At 38.0% G+C, this 22088-nt stretch overlaps 3 protein-coding genes across 3 annotated transcripts; 2 read left to right on the forward strand and 1 right to left on the reverse strand.

Moving 5' to 3' along the window:
* Positions 1–2919: 2919 nt before the first annotated feature.
* Positions 2920–4735, forward strand: LOC145069708 (lysM domain receptor-like kinase 3). The gene has a single exon (XM_079016660.1). The coding sequence runs from the start codon at positions 3159–3161 to the stop codon at positions 4410–4412; it is 1254 nt and encodes a 417-aa protein (XP_078872786.1). The 5' UTR covers positions 2920–3158; the 3' UTR covers positions 4413–4735.
* Positions 4736–5541: 806 nt separating this feature from the next.
* EMB1691 (Methyltransferase MT-A70 family protein) lies at positions 5542–9798 on the reverse strand. Its single transcript, XM_079012702.1, has 7 exons — positions 9660–9798; positions 7021–9072; positions 6866–6949; positions 6649–6753; positions 6453–6561; positions 6231–6382; positions 5542–6087 (listed from the first exon to the last, which is right to left on the reverse strand). The coding sequence occupies exons 2-7, from the start codon at positions 8983–8985 to the stop codon at positions 5626–5628; spliced, it is 2877 nt and encodes a 958-aa protein (XP_078868828.1). The 5' UTR covers positions 8986–9072; positions 9660–9798; the 3' UTR covers positions 5542–5625.
* A 9003-nt stretch (positions 9799–18801) lies between these two features.
* On the forward strand, positions 18802–20116 carry ZR3 (Zim17-type zinc finger protein). The gene is made up of 2 exons (XM_079017940.1): positions 18802–19001; positions 19548–20116. Exons 1-2 carry the CDS (start codon positions 18911–18913, stop codon positions 20045–20047), a joined length of 591 nt encoding a protein of 196 aa, XP_078874066.1. The 5' UTR covers positions 18802–18910; the 3' UTR covers positions 20048–20116.
* Positions 20117–22088: the final 1972 nt, after the last annotated feature.

The following is a 22088-nucleotide window of genomic DNA, read 5'->3' on the forward strand; positions in this document are numbered from 1 at the left end:
ACCCTACTCGCCGAGTCAACCTACTGACTCGCCGAGTTCATAAGTTCAGAGTCCTTCCATTCGCGACTCGACTCGCCGAGTCAGTCCATGACTCGCCGAGTCTACCGATTTCCGAGTCCTGACCTGTCCAACTCACCGAGTCTTACTGATTCGAGTCTCAACTCGAAGGGTTTGGGGTTTCGCGACCTGACTCGCCGAGTCCAAGACAACCTTCAACAGACTCGCCGAGTTGTTCTTCAAACTCACCGAGTTCCTGCCCAACTTCATCCGACTCGACGAGTTGTTCATCCCACTCGTTGAGTTCTTCCTAATCTTCATGCTACTCGCCGAGTCCATTCAGATCTTCATACATGCAGAGGACTTTTGAGTCATGCATTGACTCCAAACTGTAGATCTACCCTTCCCAAGCCTATTCCTCACGTAAAGTTGCAAACTTTACGTGTAGAGAAGGGGATCTAGGCTAAATACACCATAAACTAGGGTTTAAGGCAAAGAGGCTCCATAATCAACTCAAGGGCAGATACTTTATGCTTCACAAGACCAAAATATGCTTAGATCCGAAGTAGCAACTTCAGATCTAGCTTCTAACTCGAATGGATACTAATCATGGCTAAAAAGCCCCAAAACTCACACATAAATCTAAGTGCAAAGGAGTCCAAGAACTAGTTTATTACCTCCAAATGATCAACAATATCTTCCCAATCCCAGATCTATAGCCCCTTCTTGCACCTCCAAGACCCTTCTTCCTTCTCCAAGCTTTAATGCACTCTTCAAGGCAATAATTGGCTCAACAATGGATATGGCGGCTAGGGTTTGGTGTTCTGGGTGAAAGAGGTTGTAAAGGAACCCTAGGGAAGAGAATGAGGCGCTTAAATAGGCTCCAAGTCCCAAATTTAGGGTTTTCCTCGTACAGACCAGACTCGCCAAGTCTCCTTGGCCGACTCGCCGAGTCGGTCACTTACTCCTCGACCCAGATCCCGCTCGGACTCGCCGAGTTCCTCCTTGGACTTGTCGAGTCATCCCTTAAGCTTAGGGTTTTCTTTCCTTTCTTGGCCTTCTTAACTTTGGGTGTTACAATATTTGTTGTGTAAATTTATAAATTTTATTGTTACTATATAAAGATAAAAAAAATAGTCAGGTTTTCGTAATTAATGTCAGTTCCCAAGATAGTTAATTTCTGTTTTGTTAAAGGTACGTAATATATTTTCCTGTTCATTTAAAAAGTTTCAGAAAAGTAGTTGACTGATTTCATGTAATTTGAGACAAAGAAAATCGAATTATATGAATACATATATTTGATATAGGAACAAAAAAATAATCGAAAAAAATATAAAAAACGAAAGAAGGTACCTTCTGGTGCACAAGAGCAAATGTTTGAAGCAGAGAATGATGATGGAAGTTCTAAGCAATAAGAATGATGTTGTGGGAGAATGTTTGAATAAAAGAAACGATTGAAAATAAGTGTGAGTCGCGGATTCAAGAACGAATCGTGTATGTATGTGATAATTTGAATATGATTTTTTTTTGTATTAATGATTTTTTAATAAAAATAGATTTTCTATTAATGATTTACTAATATAAACGGATTTATATTAATGGTTGATACTAATGTCCTGATTGAAATGATTTTGTTAGTAATATATTTTTAAAATTTACCATATTAAAATTTTCATAACCAGAAATTCAAGATTTAAAATATAGAAAACTTTTATTGAAATTAAATACATTTAATTTCAACAAATATAAGTAAAAATGTAAGTTATTGTTTAACGATTGGAAAACATTTATTGAAATTAAATATATTCCATATGAGGAAGGTGATGTCAGCAATTGGTCTAAGAGTTGAAAAAATAAGATTGAAATACAATCAAAGGTCCAAATTATTTAAAATATGTCATAAAGTTTCTCTTTTAATAATATTTAAAGATTCGTTTGGATCTAATGGATAAATAAATTTATTTCAATTTCTTTTAAAAATAAAATTCATCTACTCAACCTAAAATAAGAAAATATTTACTATTTCCACGAACGCAAAATAGGAAAATATTTAATATTTCCACAAACGGAAAATAGGACACTTTCATATCAAAACATAGTCATACACCATTTATAAAGCGACAAAGCGTGCCGCTATTAACAAAACAAAAGAAAATTTGAGCATAATCTATTTGTGCATAATATTCAATTATGCATTGTGTTTCTAACAAAAACACTTTGACATATTCAACTCTTTGAATCATAGAAAACCATAATTCATAACAATCACTTTTAAATAAGAAAATGACAATGAACAGCTTCACATGAATCATGATATAGACATCGAAATAAGACCATATACAATATGTATTTTAAGTGATGGCGGTAAGATCCTTGTGGTCCTGGTCCAAGTAATGAACAACAAACCGAATAAGATCGGGTTTTTTAACATTAACAAGACAATTTTGGGGCAAACCGATTCAATTTTATAACCAGATTCGGGTTAAATCAATATCTAAAATTTAATATTTTTTTGTAAGTTTACAAATTACAAGTAGTCAGTCTTCCTCATGTATTTCTTGTTTGTTTGTTTTTTTTTTTCAATGCCTTCGTGTAGATAAATTTTGAATGTGTTACATGTCATCGGATTAGTCTTTCAAACAAATGCATATTTTCTCCAATTTGGATAAGTATTGTTCTTTGCCAGTTTAGTACTTTCACTACTTTGACAATCGTTATGTAGGTTGTCGAAGACTCGAAGCTCCTCGGTCAACGGGTCAAGGGAATATACATACTGTGAATGGCAACAACCGGACTCTATTTTTTAATTATATAAAAATTGTAAAATATTCAATAATGAAACTCTACTACTTATTCAATAATGAACATGGAAATGAATTTAACTATTTAAGGCGCTTTTTTATTTGCCCCCTTGTTTCCTACGTTCCTCGAAGGTTGTTGGATAGTGACTACACTAGTCGGGTACAAAACTTCATTCAAATTTCAAACCCATCGACATCCTTCTCAGAATCTTACTTTCATTTAATATAAAATCCTTCTTCCACAAGAAACTGATCCTTCGTCGCTTTCTGCTATGTTTCACCGGCGATACCTCCCCACGGCGTCTCAGTTTGCACCTCCATTTTTCACGACTCTGGGTTTGGTATGATTTCTTTCAAATTATGTGGATTTTCTGGAATTGTGGATCGAAGAAGATGACAGCAGAGGCAATTCCATCAACCACGAGAAGTACAGGCTCGACATCTCATGTATCATCATCAAGGAGGACTTCTAAATCAAATCAGTCTACTCGCGGATCATCGTCGGTGGCGGCGTCTAGTTCGAACGATAGCAGCAGTTACAACAAGGACTCATGGAAATCATCTGTTTCAAGCGGCAGTTCACTCTCGAGCCTCCGAGAGTCATTACCGGAAAATCCACATCTCTACGATTTCAAAGAGATTTTCTCCGCCACAAACAAATTTCTATCCAACAAGCTTTTTTCATCGTCTTCTTCCACTGCCTGGCGGTGTGTGATTCGCGGCGACGACGTGATTGTCTTTCAACGGAAGTTTCGGCGTCCGATTGACGCGGCTGAGCTTCGGGATCGACTTCTCGTGATTTGCAAGAGCCATCACTCGAGTCTGATTAAGCTTCGAGGTGCTTCGATGTCCGGAAGCTACATATACTTGGTTTACGATTATGTTAAAGGTGCTAGCCTTGCCGATTGCCTTAAAAACCCTAAGAACCCTAACTTCACCATACTTTCCGATTGGATGTCGCGAATTCAGATTGCAGCTGATCTCGCTCATGGCCTCGATTACATTCACAACTCTACAGGATTGGAGAAGAAATTTATCCACAATCACATCAAAAGCTCAAGCATAATTGTAACCCAATCATCGTCACTAAACGCGAAAATATGCCATTTTGGAACGGCAGAGCTCTGCGGCGAAACAGATAGCAGCTTGGAACGAGATTCAAGTAAGCCAAATTCAAGATTCGTGAAATTCGAGGGCACACGAGGCTACATGTCGCCTGAATTTCAGTCTACCGGAGTTCCGACGCATAAGTCCGACTTGTACGCTTTCGGAGTTGTACTTCTGGAGATATTGTCAGGCGAAGAACCGTTGAAGTACAGACAAGAAAAGGGAAATTACGTTAGAGTTTCGTTGATCGAGACGACGAGAGAGGCGGTGGAAAGCGGCAGAGTGAGACGGTGGATGGATAAGAGGCTGAATGACTCGTATCCGGAGGAGGTGGCGGAGAAGATGGCACGATTGGGACTGGAGTGTGTGGAGGATGATCCAGAAAAGAGACCCGACATTAGTTGGGTTGCCGGTCGGATTTCGAAGCTTTATTTGGAGTCACAGAGTTGGACGGAGAAGATGGGACAGCTTCCCACTGATTTCAGCGTCTCCATGGCCCCTCGATGATGAGTCTATCATTTTCTTAAATGACACAGAAGCCCCTTGTCTTTAGTGTATGTTAAAATCACCCCCTTCTAGTTTCAGTTTTTTCGTTTTTCCAAGAGAGATTACTTTTTAGGAAGTAAAATAAAGAGGCCCAACACCAAACAAAATTAAGCCTCGGAATGCGTCGTCCATTACACATTCTTTGATTAGTTTTTAGGGATTTTTTATATCAATGTTTTGTAAATTGGAATTTTGCTCATTTGAAGTGTACGTACTATGTATTATTGTAAATCATATTTATTATATAATTGTCTTTATTAATAATATTTTTAGGTGTTCAGTTATTTCTCAAACATTTGTATGATATGCTCCCTTAAAATACTATTAAAACGTATTTTAAGTGTTGGTAACAGGCTAAGAGAACACATGATGTGTAAAACTTATTAGTAAACAAATTCCATTACGTCTTAATTGTTATTCAAACATGCATTTTAAGATATTCCTTTATTTGAACAAAAAGTGATGTAGATTTTTTTTCCAAGAATGACGTGTTTTAAGTTTTAAAGTATAGTTTTATTAAGAAAAAAGTAACATTTATGTAGATAGAATGATAGACAAGCCATAATCTAGTCTTCGGGAGTAGATAGGTAGAGAATGCTTCCAGATTCTTATGATTAGTTCAAAGAAAATAAATGATTAGTAGTTAATCAACAAATAACAATAATAAAGCAAAAAAGTTAAAGACGACCAATGATATCATCGTAACGAAATTATATTTGATTATTATCCCACAGCTTTTATAAGAAACAGTCCAGATTTATTTATATGATACAATTTCTTTAAGAAAAAAAATATATTTTTTTTTATTAATAGAAATTAAAGTATACAAAATGCACGCAACAGTCTTGGGTTCTAATTGGGGAAGTAGTTGCCACCACGCAAGTATTATTCTAAGGGCACAATAGACATTCATCCCCTTTGCAAACCACATTGTTCATGCACCAAATTTATAATACAAAGTTAAGAATCCAAGGGCAAGATGGTCATTTTCCCTTCGAAGAAATGTTCTATGTTGAAGTTCATGAGTTCTGTTGATAATGATATTAATGCCTATAAAATTAGTCAATTAATGTGACTTTGACATCAAAAAAATCAAAGATCTTTTCTGAATAAAAAAGACAATTATACCCATACATTTTATCAAAAAAAACAATTTATGAATTGTTTAAAGTAGCTACAACATATTGTTCATGGCTCTATGAGTTTCAAAATCCATATACTCTCCACCACCAGCACCACCACCACCACCACCACCCATGGGTCCAAAAGGACCATTATACCCATACATATTCTCAAAAAACCTCTCATCAGGACCCATCGGAGGTGGGCCCCACGGACCCACCGGACCGGACATATTAGACCCTGACGCTTCCTGGTTCATCATCCCCGGTCCACCATGGTTGACCGGTGAGTTTCCAGGTGGCCTCTTGCCGGAAGTGCCAGGTGTCAGGGAAATAGAATTAGACTGTTGTTGCTGTTGTTGCATTTGAAGCTGGTTTTTCATGGGAGACTTTGGCCGGAGAGCTTCAATGTCCGGTGTTGTCAGCACCAGATGACCGGCCTCCGGTGGTGGGTTTCTCCCTCCTCCTCCTTGCCACACCTTCCCATCCTTATCCGCAAAATTACGAACATACCCCTGAAAGATTTCAACAAAATCATATCAATAAAACCACAAGGAGTAGTAGTAGTAGTAGTAGTAATGCAAAACATTATTGTAATTTACTCAATAGTTAAAAAAAAGACAGAAAGGGCAAAATTGGAAGAAAAAAAAAAAAGTACCTCAGAATTGAAATTTGAAGAGGATAAATCTTTACCAACAGTCAACCAGCCAGAGCGAATATTATGGTCTTCACCAAAAAGCTCAAGCCTACGGCGACCAAGTGAAAAATGCTCGATAATTCGGTACATATCTTCAGGTTTTGCAGTAGAACCTGCATTTTCATTTTTCAGTAAATTATGTTTTAACTTTTTTATTATTATTAATACATAATATATACTGACCATATGGAGGCTCCTCCGCGATAATTACATCTGTATCAATGTTGGCATGGATAATATGACCGTCTGTGCTGCGACGTACAGTTCCTTTTATGCCCATCAAGCAATGCTCCTTTTAACAAATTTCACCATCAATTATTTTTATATTTATATTATGGACTGGAGGACAAAAAGGTAATTTAGTTTGCCAATTGCCAACCTTTGAGCGTTGAAACAAAGTATGTGAATCATGGCGCAATCCAGGTGTTGCAGTGGTTTTGTTCGTTTTCACCCAGCATATATCTTCACACCTACGAAATCCCCACTACAATACAAAGGGAAATTGATTTAAAGATTTAATTAAATGATTAATCCAGATTAACACTACTGAAATTTTTGATAAAAAAAATAATTTTGTTTTGACATGATTAAATTACCTTCTTTAGACATTGCCGACCCTGTTCAAGGCCGACTCCATCGCCAACCCAGAGAAACACAAAAGATGGTGTGTCAGCTATTGCCTGGAAAATAATCAAATTAAACAATTAATAAACTAATAATATTACAATTAATAAAAAAAATAATAATTTACCTCAATCTTGAGATTCATGATTTCCTCAAAAGTCCAATACTCCATATGATCAGTAACACCAGGAGCTCGATGAACGTATTCCTCCCAAGGTGGGTCCACAAGAATAACATCAAATTTAGTCCCGAAAAACTCCGGGGACAAAACTTGCTCGTGTAAATCACACTTGTAATACATAGGGGCAGATGCGGAATTTGCCACAATTTCATCCTTCTTTTGTATAAGCTCACGAAGCTTTGGGTAATCTTCCACAACACTAGTGAGCTCCAATTCTCTGATAAAATTCTGGGGTCGCATACCCGTGTCCACAAAATTTTGTGAGTAATCATTTTGTTCACCTCTAGATGGGGCTTTACCTAAGGGTCCATTGTTTCTAGGCGGGACCCACCCACCGCCACCTGGCCCTTTATCTTGTAGTCCACGACCCATGGGTCCTAGCGGGTTGAAATTAGTACCCGGTATGTTTGGAGGGATTCCTCTTGGTTGGTTGAAAAACATGGGATTATTCGGGGTTGCGATATTTGGCGGGAATCTGGGTCCCGCCGGCCCGCCAGGTGCCACTCCGGGCCAGACGACGGGAGGTGAAAAGGGGGGGAGGAAGACAGCTGGCGACATGGGACCCTGGCCCGGAGACATGGTGGGGGTAAGTGGTTGTAAACCGCCAGGTGGCGGCATTCCGAGTGGCCCGAAAGGTGACCCCATCATCGGGACTTGTAAGTTGACTTGTTGACCATCTCTCCCTATAGGACGAATAACTCTCCCACCTCCACCACCTCCTCCTCCTCCACCTCTTCCCATTCTGTTAACTTTAACAGAAACGTTTCTGTTAAATGAACCTTGAGAAACATTTGTGTTGACTTGTTGACCATCTTCATTAGATTGATCAAAGTCATCGTTTGTTTTTATTGGATTAGAATCTTCTCTTGTATGATTAAAAGGCTTAGTTTCAATCTCAATGACATCATAATTATCTTTTGAAATACCATAATTTGATGAAGTTTTCACAGCATCTGTTCTGTTTCCATCTTTCCTGCCGCCACCTGGACGACCCGTATGCCTTTCCGGGTCGACCCGATCACGCCCACCACCACCACCACGTCTTTGCGATGGTGACTCCCAATCCCGGGTGTAGTCATAAGGGGCATCACCGTCTTTTTCTTGCCTTCTTTTCCAGTTATCGTCTCTCCCTTTTGATCTTTCCTCTTTCTCTTTATATTCTTCTCTTTCATGATGACGCCTGGTGCCACGGTCAATGTCTTTTTTACCCCTGCCATCTTCATCATCAACTTTATCCTTATCTTCATGACTTGATGGATTTTCCTGATTGTCTTCTTCGATATCTTCCTTACTCTTACCCTTTTCAGGGTGTTTAACAGCTTTATCACTATTTCCATCTATACCCCTGGTTCTACTCTCACTACTTTCGTCCACATTAGCATCATCCCATCTTTTTCTTTGACCCTTTTCTCGGCTAATTTCCTTTTTCTGGGAATTCTTTAAATCTTTTTCTTGAAGCTTTTCAAGATCTCCATCATGCAATCTTTCATCTTTACCCTTTGAAGTTGACTTTCTTCTCTCACTTCTTTCTCCACCAATACCATCATGTCTACTTTCTCCTTCACCATCTTGATACCAGTTGCTTAATGACTCTAAAGCACTCTCTTCTTGTTTCTTTTTCATCTGTTTAGATCTTGACTCATATTCATCTTCCTCACTAACTGTCTTGCTGCTGCTGCCACCTGGCCTTTTACGACTTTCACTTTTTTCCTCACCGCTTCTTTTTCTTCCACTATTTTCTAATCCTTCAGGTTCCTCTCCACTAACTGATTGTTTTGACTTTCCTGACCTTCGTTTTCTCCTCTCATCTGCTTCATTTGTTTCATGGTCTCGGGCCCTATCACTCCTAGAACCTGAACTATCTTCCATATCCCTTTTCACAGAACCTTTTACACGTTCAGGTGAACCCATCAAATATACCTCTAGGCTCTAACTCCAATGTTATAGTGTGGATTATGGAACAATATGCAGAAACAAACACACTATGAGCACACCATCCTGAAATGTTAAAATAACCCAAAAGGGTATCAATATCATAAGCAAATGAATTACTCTCTCCTTGTGAAATATTATAGTGTGGATTTCTTAGCAGGTTTAACTAAATGCCACTACAAAACTACTTGCCAGAAAGTAAACTGTAATCATCAAGTTACCAAAAAAAAAAATCAGGATTTACATAAATTTTGAAGTTGAAAAATCCCCCCATTCAACCTAAAAAACTTGCTGGTGTGTCTCCCATTCTTTTCAGGAAGGTAAGGAATTCCCTTATTCACTCTGTTCAGTCTTAACACCATATATTTAGATGCAACCAACACTTAGCCATTCCAATATGTTATGATGAAGCTCGATAATTAAGAGATTTGAGGAAAATAATTCAATCTGAAACCCTAAATGGCTAAAATATATAACTCGACTAGCATTTAAACTTAATCAAGGTTCCGAATGCAACTCAAGGGCAATAGACTATTAGTTAAGCTAAAACCTAAATTCATTAACTGTAAGAAATCAAACCAGCCAAAAGAACCATGACATATATTAAATTTACGACGAAACAGTGATGACTGATTGGATGAATGAACATATACCTTTGGAGATGGGCGCTTTGGTGATTGCAGTGAAGTAGTTTGCGAGTTAAAAGATGGGAGAGAGGAAATCGGTTTAAGAATTGGGGATGTTTGGGACGGGAGATCTTGTATTTTGTGAAATGTGAAACCTTCAGGTCGAGGGAGTTTTTTTATTTTATTGGACGACAATTGAAATTGATTCAATTAATGTCTGTGTTTTTACTTTTTAGGGTTTTTGTAAATTTCATCTTCATCTCTTTTACTTTTATTTCATCTCTGTCGATGAATTTCGATCTTAACTTCAAAGTTCAAACAGTTTTGCTTCATATACAAGGCAGGCCCAGGCACGGGCGACCTGGGCCGCGGCCCAGCATCAAATCAGAACCGATGAATATTGTGAAGTAATAGTTTTCTTGTAAATAATTGAAATGAAATTTTTGTTGTTGCCTTGTAATTGAGAAAAGTATATATTTGTGCTAAGTTAGCTAAACGGCTAAATCTCAAAAAACAAATATTAGTCTTCAAATGTAGACTTATAATTTATTGTGATAGGTCATTGTGGTTTACGAAAACATACGGATTCATGACGACTATTGAAACTCATATGCGTTTGGTTCCTGTGGTTTCAAAAATATCCTCACCTTTTCTCTTATATCTATTCATATTTATGGTGGTTTGTCTTTTTGTCTTCATTATACGTCCCCCAAAATTTCTTCATCAAGTTGCTCTCTTGCAAGAAAAGAGTTTCAAAGCTGAGGTTTTGTTCATACGTTGAATACGAGCTAGAATCAAACAATTTTTGTTGACATTTTGGTACGTTAGGGCAAAGAATGTGAATGAAGACCTAAAGAATGTATATCGTAAGCACACACTTGAATTACACTCATTTGTTTAAGTTGTGCTTACCGATTTTTTTTTCTAAAAATCATAACTTGTTAATTTTACAGAGAGTTTATCTAAATCTGAATACACTAAAAGTTCATCCCGGAGGGTTTTCACCAAGTATCCAAGGCGTCAATGGTTGGATGAAAAAGTAGATTATGTGGACTATGTAGTCATATATGTGTGTGTTCATTCCATGAACTTGATGCAATGATCTAGAAATTAGGGTACGTTGATGGTGATACCTTCTATCATCTTTTTCAAAATCCTAAAGTTGATCTAGACTAAAGTTGTGAAAATCGTTCGACGGTAGCTCGGTAGTGGACTGACATTAAGTGATTAATTGGACCAGACGGGGATTAATCGGAGATCCTAAATTATTAATAAAGTTATTTAAAAAAATAATATATCCTAAAAAATAAGTATTTGAAAATTTAAAATTTTGAAAATTTTAGTATAATATTTTAAATTTTGAGAACTTAAAATTCTAAAAATTTAAAATATTGGTGTAATATTTGAATATTAAAAAATTTGGATTTTTTTTTAAATATTTCCCGTCTATGACCATCGAGGACCGCCAAACCCGAATCTGACCGATTTTAACCAATTTCCATCAAGCACCCTAGTCATAATCAGTTCAAGGCCGTCAATGCTAATTTCTAAAACATTGATCTAGACTATACCATGTTACCTTTGGGATGTGATGTGTTGTAGTTAGGGAAATATGTAGGTCATAACAAATAAAATTCCATGTACATTAAGCATTGTCAAACTAGGTACATACGTATTTCATCCCCCCCCCCCCCCCATCGAAGGTTCTAACTGAGGAAATAAATGAGTGTGTTTCCCCTAAATTAATTAGTAGTAAGTAAAAGAAATGATGGTGGGTCATGCAACAAAAAACTAGACGTGGATGTGCATGATACACAAGAAGAGCGGTAATATGACTACACACAAGGAATTGTTCCTTTTGATTATTCTTAGTGTTCTAAAAGGCGTGCCATGGTGTGAGGCGTGACTTCACCGTTACGAAAAACCTTATAAAATGTGTGACATGGCGCATTATGACGTGTTATGGCGTGAGTTTTTTTCGTTTGAGACGAGTTTTTTTGCTCTTTGTCATGTCTTTTCTAATCGGGGATATAACTATTGTGTTTTTGTTAATTTTTTGTTAGTAGTTATTGATATAACACTTCTAAAAACTAGTTATATTTGATATAAATTTATATTTATGTGGTAAAATAATTATATATTAATATAAAATCGTCGCCTTACATCACGCCTTGAAAAACGTCATGGTTCATAAAGCTTAAGGCATAGCCTTGCCGCCACACCACACCTCATGCATTTAGAACCTTGGTTGTTCCCAAGTGATACCAGTCATTCAAAAGAGCTCACAGGGCAACATTAACTCTATTCATATAGAAAATAATGATGGAGTCCAAATTAAGGTAAACACCATAACCCAAACATTGATTTTAGTTGCTAATATATAAGAATACATGAATGATATTGATGGTGAGTATGGTGGTTGTAACATCCAGTCTCAGGTACGCATTTAAATTCAAGCCAAACTTCATATTTTACCCTTGGACTCGGTGAGTTGGAGGCCCAACTCGTCAAGTAGGATCGACTCCGGGTCGGGGGACTAAGTGACCTACTCGGCGAGTAGGAGCTGTCTGAGTGAAACCCTAAATTGGAGGGTTTGCACCATATTTAAACATCTTACGGGGATTCCACCCCAGCCTGCATCACCTTCAAGATCTGTCCTCGAAACCCTAGTCAATTGTGAGCATTCTTGAGCAATTTATGCCTTTCCTTGTGATTTGAAGTTAAAAGAAGAAAGGGAAAGCTTAGTGAATCAAGAAGCAAGTCAGTGAATCCTGAGTTGTGGTTGCACTTCCAGTTATTTGAGGTAAAAAGTCCTGCCTTGACTCCTAAATTGTTAGATCTACTTTGAGGCTTGAATCTTGTCATCTTTAGGGGTATTTCTAAGCCATTTCGGATTGTAGAGTGTAATATAGGGTAAATGCTTCAGATCTAGAACCTTGGAGGGTTCTCATGGCATAAAGGTGCCAACTTTATGACCATGAGAACCCCATGCATGTAATAAACCCTATTTTTGGTCTTTTGAGCTTAAAAGTCCCATGCATGGACGTAAAGTTCATGGCTTTACTGTAACACCCATAAAATTTACGCCAAATTTAAACTTTTAATACTAGCAAAAGAGTCATATAGTAATTGTTTTTACAAAACATTTCCAATCCATTTATCATCAGAGTGTCCCAAAAATATATCACGAGGATGAGGAGCGGTACGGTCACGCCTTCGCCTTCCCTCGCTCTCCTGAAGTACCTGAAACAATAAACTGAAAACTATAAGCCCGAGGGCTTAGTGAGCTACCCCCAAAATACCAATACCACACTAGCAGAAACCATAGCCATAACGATCAATCAACAACACACATACTGGGCCATCAGCCGGACTGGTCCGCCCTACTGGGCCTACAGTCTATCTGAATCTATCCCGAGCCTTCGGCATGACTGGTCCGCCGCGTGGGCCTATAGTCTCCCCGGACCGCTCAGAGGGTGTGTTGGCCTTCAGCACAAAGCAGGACCACCTCAACCCAACCGACAAGCAACTAACTATGTACGCATACTATCATATACTGATTATACACATAACAATCATATATATCTATCCTGATTCCGATCTAATAGATCAGAATCATATGTAGCATACCATAACAACCGATCTAACCGATCTCTAGTATAACAACCATCATAAACAGGTTAAATTCTAACAAAGCAATAACATAACACCCTCCTAAACCAGGATGAATTCTAGCATGTCAATAACAAGCGACCATCCTAAATCAGGATGTAAATCATAAAGGGTCGGCCTTGGTGCCGTAGACCCTATCAATATAGTGAGGATAACTCACCTCGCAGATGTCGATTGGAAAGCAAACTCCAACTATCGGATCACTTGACACCGACTCCACCACCTATAACCATAGCACAATATACTCATAAGTTCTTACCCTAATGAGACACCCCATAACCTCTTAGAAATTCCTGATCAAGGTCAGAGTCCTCAGTCAAGGTTAGCAGTCCATGTTGACCTCTACTCGCCGAGTGCACTCAGCCACTCGCCGAGTCCATGGAGCACATTCCAACTCGCCGAGTCATTGGAGTGACTCGTCGAGTTCCTTCGAATCTCGATTAATCCTTAAGGGCCACCGGTCGAGTTTCCTCCTTGCAACTCAACGGCCGACAGGTACACACGCAAGCCTATCCAAGGGAAAATCCATCCGACTCGCCGAGTTGTTCTTCAACTCGTCGAGTTTTATGGTGATCTTCATCGGACTCGCCGAGTTGTTCATCCAACTCGCTGAGTTCAATGACCATCCTCGTGTGACTCGCCGAGTCACCCTTGCGACTCGCCGAGTCCATACAGTCCTCTTACCATACAGACTTGTTTTGAGCCATGTAGCGGCTCCAAATCACAAATCCAAGCTTCTAAGGCATACTTACCACGTAAAAGTTGCAAACTTTACGTACATGCATGGTTATAAAGGCTCGAAATGTCTATTTTAAGTTCTTAATGGAGCTTCTAGTCCAAGAGGGACTTCAACTACACCCAATACAACAACTTTATGACTCTAGTACCCAAGGAGGGTCCAGATCTGAAGTTACAACTTCGGATCTAGCCTATAGCTCAACATCCCAACTTGAAAATCCATAAAAAGCCCTAGAACTCAACAAGAGGAAAGAAAAGGAAGTAAGAATGGCACTTTGATACCTTCAAAAAGATGCTAGCCGAGGTAAAATCTGATTCCCCTTCCTTTCTTACTTCGATTTCCTTTGCACTCTTAGCCCCTTCCTCCAAAATCCTCTCTTCCAAGCTTCAAACTCATACCAAGGCACACACACACGAATTAGGGTTTATAAGGGTTGTCAAAGACTGTAAGGAAACCCAAAGGAGGCTGAGGCTCCTTTAAATAGGGGTGAAAACCCCGGGATGTAGGGTTTCATCTGCCAGCTCTTACTCGCCGAGTCCCAAAAGTGGACTCGCCGAGTAGGTCACTAAACACGCGTTCTCATCCCGTTGCTACTCGACGAGTAGTTCGACCAACTCGTTGAGTAGAGCTTTATCCAGAAATTCTTAATAAATAAATACCTGAGGATCGGGACGTTACATTTACGTGTTATATCAACCTTAGGAGCCCAGATCTACCCTTTGGATGAGATTAGCACAACAAAAATCGAGTTTTGGGCATGGACATTAGTTGACTCGACGAGTCGTTCATAGGACTCGGCGAGTCGGGGGTTTGGTTCCCCAACCTTTTCTGATTCGAAGGGATCTAGTTGAGTCTGGAAGGGATTTGGATGAGTCTAGAAGGAGGACTCAACAAAATAAACGTAATTATGGACCTGGAAACCATGGGACTCAGCGAGTGGATGAACACACTCGGCGAGTCACAGACTAGCCACACTCATATGATGAAGATGAACTCGACGAGTTCAAGGATAACTCGGCGAGTCAGATGAAGATAGTCCTGATGTTATGTTTGAAGGAGAACTAGTCGAGTTCTTGCTAGACTCGACGAGTAGAGTCGAGGTTGGGAACAGATGAAAGAATAGGGACTCGACGAGTTTGTGAACCAACTCGGCGAGTCAGGTCAACTGGGTGATGACTTTGACCAGAATGTTGACTTTGACCAGAGGGTAAAATGGACATTTTACCCTAAGAAGGATTATCAGGTTTTGATTAAGTGTTGTATGGAATTGATAGTCAGAGAGTCGTCGGAGCAGCAGACAGGGATTCCTCACTCGAGTTTTATGTAGTCAGTCGTACGAGGTGAGTTTCCCTTCAGTAGGAATGGGTCTAAGGCACCAAGGTCGGCCCGTAGATTGATATGTTAGTAGATGAGTGTGGGCGGGGCCCGTATCTCATAGTAGCCGAGTGTGGGTGGGGCCCGTATCTCACAGCTTAGTTTGATTAAGGATATATGTCTGACAGATAGAATTAGTTATACGTGTTGTCTATGTGATACTTGTATGTTTGTTAGTAGCTGAGTGTGGGCGGGGCCCATATCTCATAGTAGTTGAGTGTGGGCGGGACCCGTATCTCATAGTAGCCGAGTGTGGACGAGGCCCGTATCTCATAGTAGTCGAGTGTGGGTGGGGCCCGTTTCTCGAAGTAGCTGAGAGTGGGCGGGGCCCGTATCTCAGAGTCTGTGGGGTGTGGGCGGGGCCCGTATCTCCATGAGTGTGGGGCGGGGCCCGTATCTCTTAGTTGCATGTTATATGAGTATGGTGTGTGGTAGTTTGGGGGAGCTCACTAAGCTTTGTGCTTACAATTTTAGTTTTGGTTTCAGGTACTTCCACTAGCAAAGGAAAGAGCATGGGATGATCGCATGACACACACCACAGTCTTCAGCCTGGGAGTTTTACTCTGATATTTTGATATGATATTCGATATGAGATTTGATATATGATAGATATTACGACATTTTGAAACACATGAGGTTATGATTTTTATACTTTGGAAATGATATTATGGTTCTAATAATGTTTAAAAAAACGAAATTTTTGGGATGTTTCATTGGTAATGAAAGTGGGCATGATATTGATGATGAGACCGAGATTGAAAGTGAAGATAATGATGTACTTCTTTATGATCAAGTAGTTGAGGAAGATATTAATGTGGACATGAGTAATGTTTATAGTGTTGTTGATGAAGGAAATGAGACGAACAACATGGGTGATTATGAGATGCAATAGGATATATAGGAAGTCCATGTTGAGGAGTTGTATTTGGGAGTTTCATCAAAATTTACCTCCAGCAGTTATAGACAAAATGTGAAGGCTTGGAGACAACATTTGCTTTCCATCAAGATCCGTGAAGGCTTGTACTTACAAAATTCTTATAGATACCATAAACCAACAAGTCGAAGCCAGCCCCCGAATTCCTATTATAGCCTTACAATATGAGCTTCAGGAGCATTTGAGAATTTGTCGGAATTTGGGGAGAAAATAAGGGAAGAAGCTGTTAGTGGACGAACTTAAGAACGTATGAGAGTGTGTAGGAAGGAAGAAAGGTTTAAATCATCCAAAATGACATTAAAAGAAGTGGAATGATGAAATTGCCCCTTGTATAGAGAGACACATGGATCGACTAACATCTAAAATCGAACAACATTGGCCAAAAAGACTGTGTGAGTTAGTTTTTTGAAACCATAAGTGCGTAGAAGTTTTAATAGTTTTCATAATTTTAACTAATTTATATTTTTTGTTTCTTTTTTTATCTTTCTAAACTTTTAATAGTTTTCAAGTTTTTTTCCTAACTTTTTTTATTACTTGCTTCCTCTAATTTGGTTTTATTTTATTTGTGTTGTTTCAATCCTTTAGTATTTGAGTGTTTCCATTGCAAATTGTTTATTGCTTTAAAAATTTTAAAGGTTTTTATTATAAAATGGAATTTTGAATTGTAACAACACAATTATTTAAATTTTGTTATAGAATTTTTATTAAGACTTAGTAATAATAATATGAAAAGTGATTTGTATATGACAATTTTTTTATGTATATAATAATTTATGTTTTATAAGATCAATACAAATTTCTAAAACACAAATTATTATATATAAAAAGAATTTATGTTTTATAAGAGGGTAAATTACACCAATTGTCTCTCGTGCACATGCCAGAAAGCGTGTTTAGTCCCTAGTTTCAAAAATTAACTCGGACCGTCCCTTGTTTCATTCAAAGTTGCACGCTTCATCCCTCGTTAGTTTAAATTTGCACGTTACATCCATTGTGATACATAAAAAGACTATAATACCCTTTTCTTTTTCTTTTTCATTTATTTTGAACATTTTTTATATTTCTAATTATTAAAAATTATTTCAACTATTTTTCTATTTTGTTGAATAACATTTGACCACCACCGGTAATCTACACCACCACCGGAAAATGAATCACCACCGCCACCCCTCACCGGAAAATGGAGCACCACCGCCACTCCTCACTTCATCCCACCCACTCCTTCGTTCAAAATTCAAATGTTTCACTGAAAATAACCACAAACAACCACCTCATTCATCGAACCATCCATTTACTGTTAACACCACCACGACCTCTATTTAGAAACCCACCTATAAATCTAGAAAGAATAATCAGGGCAAATCTGGAAGGAAGAATCATGATATGGAAATGTTTAATTTGAAATCAATGAAGGATTTAGAGTCCTTAAATTGAAAGCAAATATGATTCAGTGAATCTCCAAATATGATTCGATACCAGGGAGATGGCAAGAGGGGGTTGAAAACCTGTACTTCGACTAATTCGTTGTTCATCAATTTCTTACCCCTTAACCTCCAATTCATTGTCTTTTTCACTTCATAAGAAGAAAGAAACGCATCTGGTGATCGATTAGAGTGATAAGAATAAGGTTGTAGCTGTGTTGAGCCTTGTTGTGGGTATAAACACGCAGAATCCGAACCGGAGGTTGTGGTGGTGGTTGCAATTTGTAGAGAAAAACAGGTTGCATTATTCTTCTTCTTGTGCCCTAACTAAAACCCTTGAACACCCGTCTTTGGAAATATGTGGATGGTACATCACATTAGCCTCGATTGAATTGATTTCTTACCCTAACCTCATCATCTCATATATATAAACCCTCCGTCTTCTTCGATGAGCATCAAAAAAAGCCTCCGATTTTGCACCTTTTTTCTCTTACAAACCCGATTTCTAGGTGTGTGGTCGCCGGCGTAGTTGCAGAATATATGAGAAGGTGGCTGAGCGGATCTGAGATGATGGTGCTTTTTCAGAAGTCGCCGGTCTCATTCTTCACCAGTACGCTACTGTCGAAAGTTGCCGACGGAATTTTAGATCAAGGTGGCGATGGTGTTTTAGGCTTAGTGATGTAGGTCTGCTGTGAAGGAGGCAAGAACAGGGGAGAATGGAAGTGCGTACGAAGGGGTTGAAATACTTGGTTTATTTATTTATTTTATAATTTAAAACTGATAAATAAATAAAAAAAATGAAAAAATAAAATAGTAAGGGTAAGATAGTCATTTCATGTCAATAAGGACTAAGCGTGCAAGAAAAAACAAACATAAGGATGGTCCGAATTAATTTTTAAAAATAAGGACTAAACACGTTTTCTAACATGTACATTAGGGACGAAAGATGTAATTTACTAAATGTAAGATTAATACAATTTTCTAAATCACAAATTCAGGGTATATGGATTAAAATCAAAATTTGCAACGTGGTCCTCAAGCTACGGTGTCTTGACAAATAACCCATGAGTTGATTAGACTTCATGTTCTCCTTAATTTGGTCATAACGTCGGTTGCTTCAGAAAATTTTGAGTTGGTGATGGCGGCGTGGAGGATGCAGAGGCGATTACTTTCTCTCTTCACAAGCACAACCACAAGCAGCAGACAACCTCCTATCTCCCTCCGCAACGGTTTGTTCTCTTTCCATTCATTGAAACCCTAGATGTCACTGTTTATACCACTTGTCTCGATTCTGTTTTCATCGATAAAACTGAACGATTCCTAGGATATAAAATTTCTTTTCCCTCTCACGAATTCGATTTTTTGCGTTGAAGATTGAAGAAATCATAGAAGAAAAGATTATTCAATCGTTGTAGTTTTTTGGTTTGGTGACCGGGGATGAACTGGTTACATTCTTTTGTTGCAATTGTGTGTTCGTGATGCGTAGTAGCAGATGAAATTGCAATGAAGTGAAGTGGATATAAAATATTTAGAGGCTAGGAAAAGTCAGTTAGATCATAATTTGTTTTTTGCTTCTCAAACTGTGAAATTGCAAAAACAACACAGTAGAATGAGAGTTTATGAATTTCATTTTTGGTGATGCTGATGGTTTGTTTATTACTAACAAAATTCCCAACTATAATCTTTTCGATTGTGAATATTATTGAGTTATGAATTTGAGAAATCATATGATAACGATCCTAACACAGTAGAAGTTGCTGTTAATTTTGTTTCAGATCCCTCAACGAATTTTCTTCCTTCTCTCAATTCATTCCTTCATGGTGACCAATTCTACAAAAAACAATTCAGATCATTTTCAGAAACCAACAATTCGACTGTCAAAAACACAGTAGAAGTAGAAGAAGAGCATGAAGCTTCAAGTTCAAAATCCATGGAGAAGTCTGAAATCGAGAAGACTGAAGTCAGCTTCAGTGCTAAATCTGAGTTGAAGATATCTCCACGACATGATCTTGCAATGATGTTCACCTGTAAAGTCTGTGAAACCAGATCTGTGAAGACAATTTCTCGTGAATCATATGAGAAGGGTGTGGTGGTGGCTCGATGTGGTGGGTGTGATAACTACCACCTGATTGCCGACCATTTGGGGATTTTTGGGGAGAAAGGGAGCATTGAAGACATTTTGGCTGCTCGTGGAGAGGAGGTTAGAAGAGGGAATTCAGATACTTTGAATCTTACACTTGAGGACCTTGTTGGAATGTCAAAATCATCAAATTAAAATCTTTTTTTTTTATTGTGGGATTAAGGTGATGTATGATTAACATGTTATTATTTAGACTTTTTAACATCTCTTATACGTGCAAAAGGTTCAAATGTGACTCACGGATGAAAATGGTTTTAGAAAGGTTGTCTAATTATGTTTCGTATCATCACATATACAAGACACCTAAATTGCCAATAATCACAATAATTACAACATTAACGCCTTGTTCCCGAGTTCTACTTAAGGAGGGAAATGAGATGATATGAAGGGAAAGTGAGAGGTGTCGAAGGAAAATCGTGTTCTCGAGTTTCATTAATGGAAGGAAAGTGAAGGGAGGGAAAGGATTTTGGAGTCATATTTTCTTTCCAAATTGGGCGGATTTGGAAAGAAGGTGAGGGGAAGGAAATTTTCAAGTTTTATTTTCTTTTTCCTCCTAACTTGGGAACACAAAAACTTAAAATTTTCCTCTCATTTTTTTTTCATTTCCTTCGAACTTGGAAACACGAAAATAATGAATATTTTCTTTTCCTTCCCTTTCTTTCGGTCAAAATTTTCCCTCTCTTTCCTTTAATGAATATACAAAAAAAAACTGGGGAACAAGGCGTAAGTTATTTTATTTTGTAAATTGATATTTTAGGTAGTCATGTAAGGGAAAATTATTGAAAAACAACTATATTTTGGTCATTTTGTGGTTTGACTATATCTCATTTTCATCGGTGAAAACCACCCAAATTTTATAAGGATAATGCTTGAGAGGGGAACAAACGATATTATTTGTATATATTTGGTCACTTAATTTATTTTAGTGCCCTTAAATTTGTTTTTTTTTTTTTGTTTAAAACATACCATTATGACTTATAATAGCAGGTAAAAATTGTTGTGGGGGCTGAGTTCCACCTCCGACAATATTTCTTCTCCGATCATCTTCTCCGGCCAAGCATGAGTTTTCCGGCCATGACAGATTTCGAGTTCATTTATGGTAGATTTTTGGAACATATACATATGAAACACATGTAAACTCAAGTTCATACATGGTTTTGGAACACAACTAAAACAAATGAGAAATCAAGTTCATCCATGGCATATTTTGAGTTCAAACCCTTCAAATCCTCGAATTTAAACCCTTCAACATTTGGAATCGATTTTGTTTATGATGAAGAAAGCCTTACAAGAATCGAACTCGTCTCCAGTTCACATATGGCAAATTTCAGATCTCGTTTCTAGACCCATTCATATTCATCTTCATGGTATTTGGAATTGATTTCGATTTTGAAGTATAATTATGATACTGATGATTGATTGCAAACACACCTGAAAGCGAAATCAATTTCAAACATACATCTGATGAACAATTTTATTTTTGAAGAAACCCTAGCCCACGAATCTAGAACCAAATCAAAGTTTGAAGGAACGCCAATCTAGAACCAAATCAATGTTTGAAGGAACTCGAATCTGGATGAAGAATATACCAAAAGATGAAGGGTTTTCAGATGAAAATGAAGATGTTCTTCATCTTTCAGTATATGCTGATGAAGATGAACATGAACACACAAAAACTCACAGGTTTTTCGAGTTCGATTTCCTCCCAAAAAAATCCACATAACAAGATGAATATTCAAACCAGATCAGAAAACGATTTTGAAATCGTGTTCCTGTCCATCCTTTTTTTTCCAGCAAATCCATGTTTTATTTCTTAAAATAAATTTAACTCTGTTTTTTATGGATGTTTTTCTACATATCACACGCTTGATGAGACAACTATGTTTTTTGTGGATTTTTTTTGGGTTTGAACTTCGTTTTCAATGGTTTTCATGAGTGACCAGAAAAATTTTGGTCCTTGCCGGAAACAACGCAAGAAAATCGAGTTTGACAGGAGAAGATGACGGGAAAACTCATGTTTGGCCGGACACAACGCCGGAAACCGGCAAAATCTACTATTACCGGTCATGCTGGTATAATGTATACATTTCAACAAGTTCAGGGGTTAATAAATCACGAAAAATAATCTATGATGACCACTTTGACCTTCTTTAACAGATTTAAAGGACATGAACTC

Source organism: Lactuca serriola, chromosome 8 (assembly GCF_051521515.1).
Source record: "Lactuca serriola cultivar US96UC23 chromosome 8, Lser_US96UC23_V15, whole genome shotgun sequence".
Classification (NCBI taxonomy): Eukaryota; Viridiplantae; Streptophyta; class Magnoliopsida; order Asterales; family Asteraceae; genus Lactuca; species Lactuca serriola.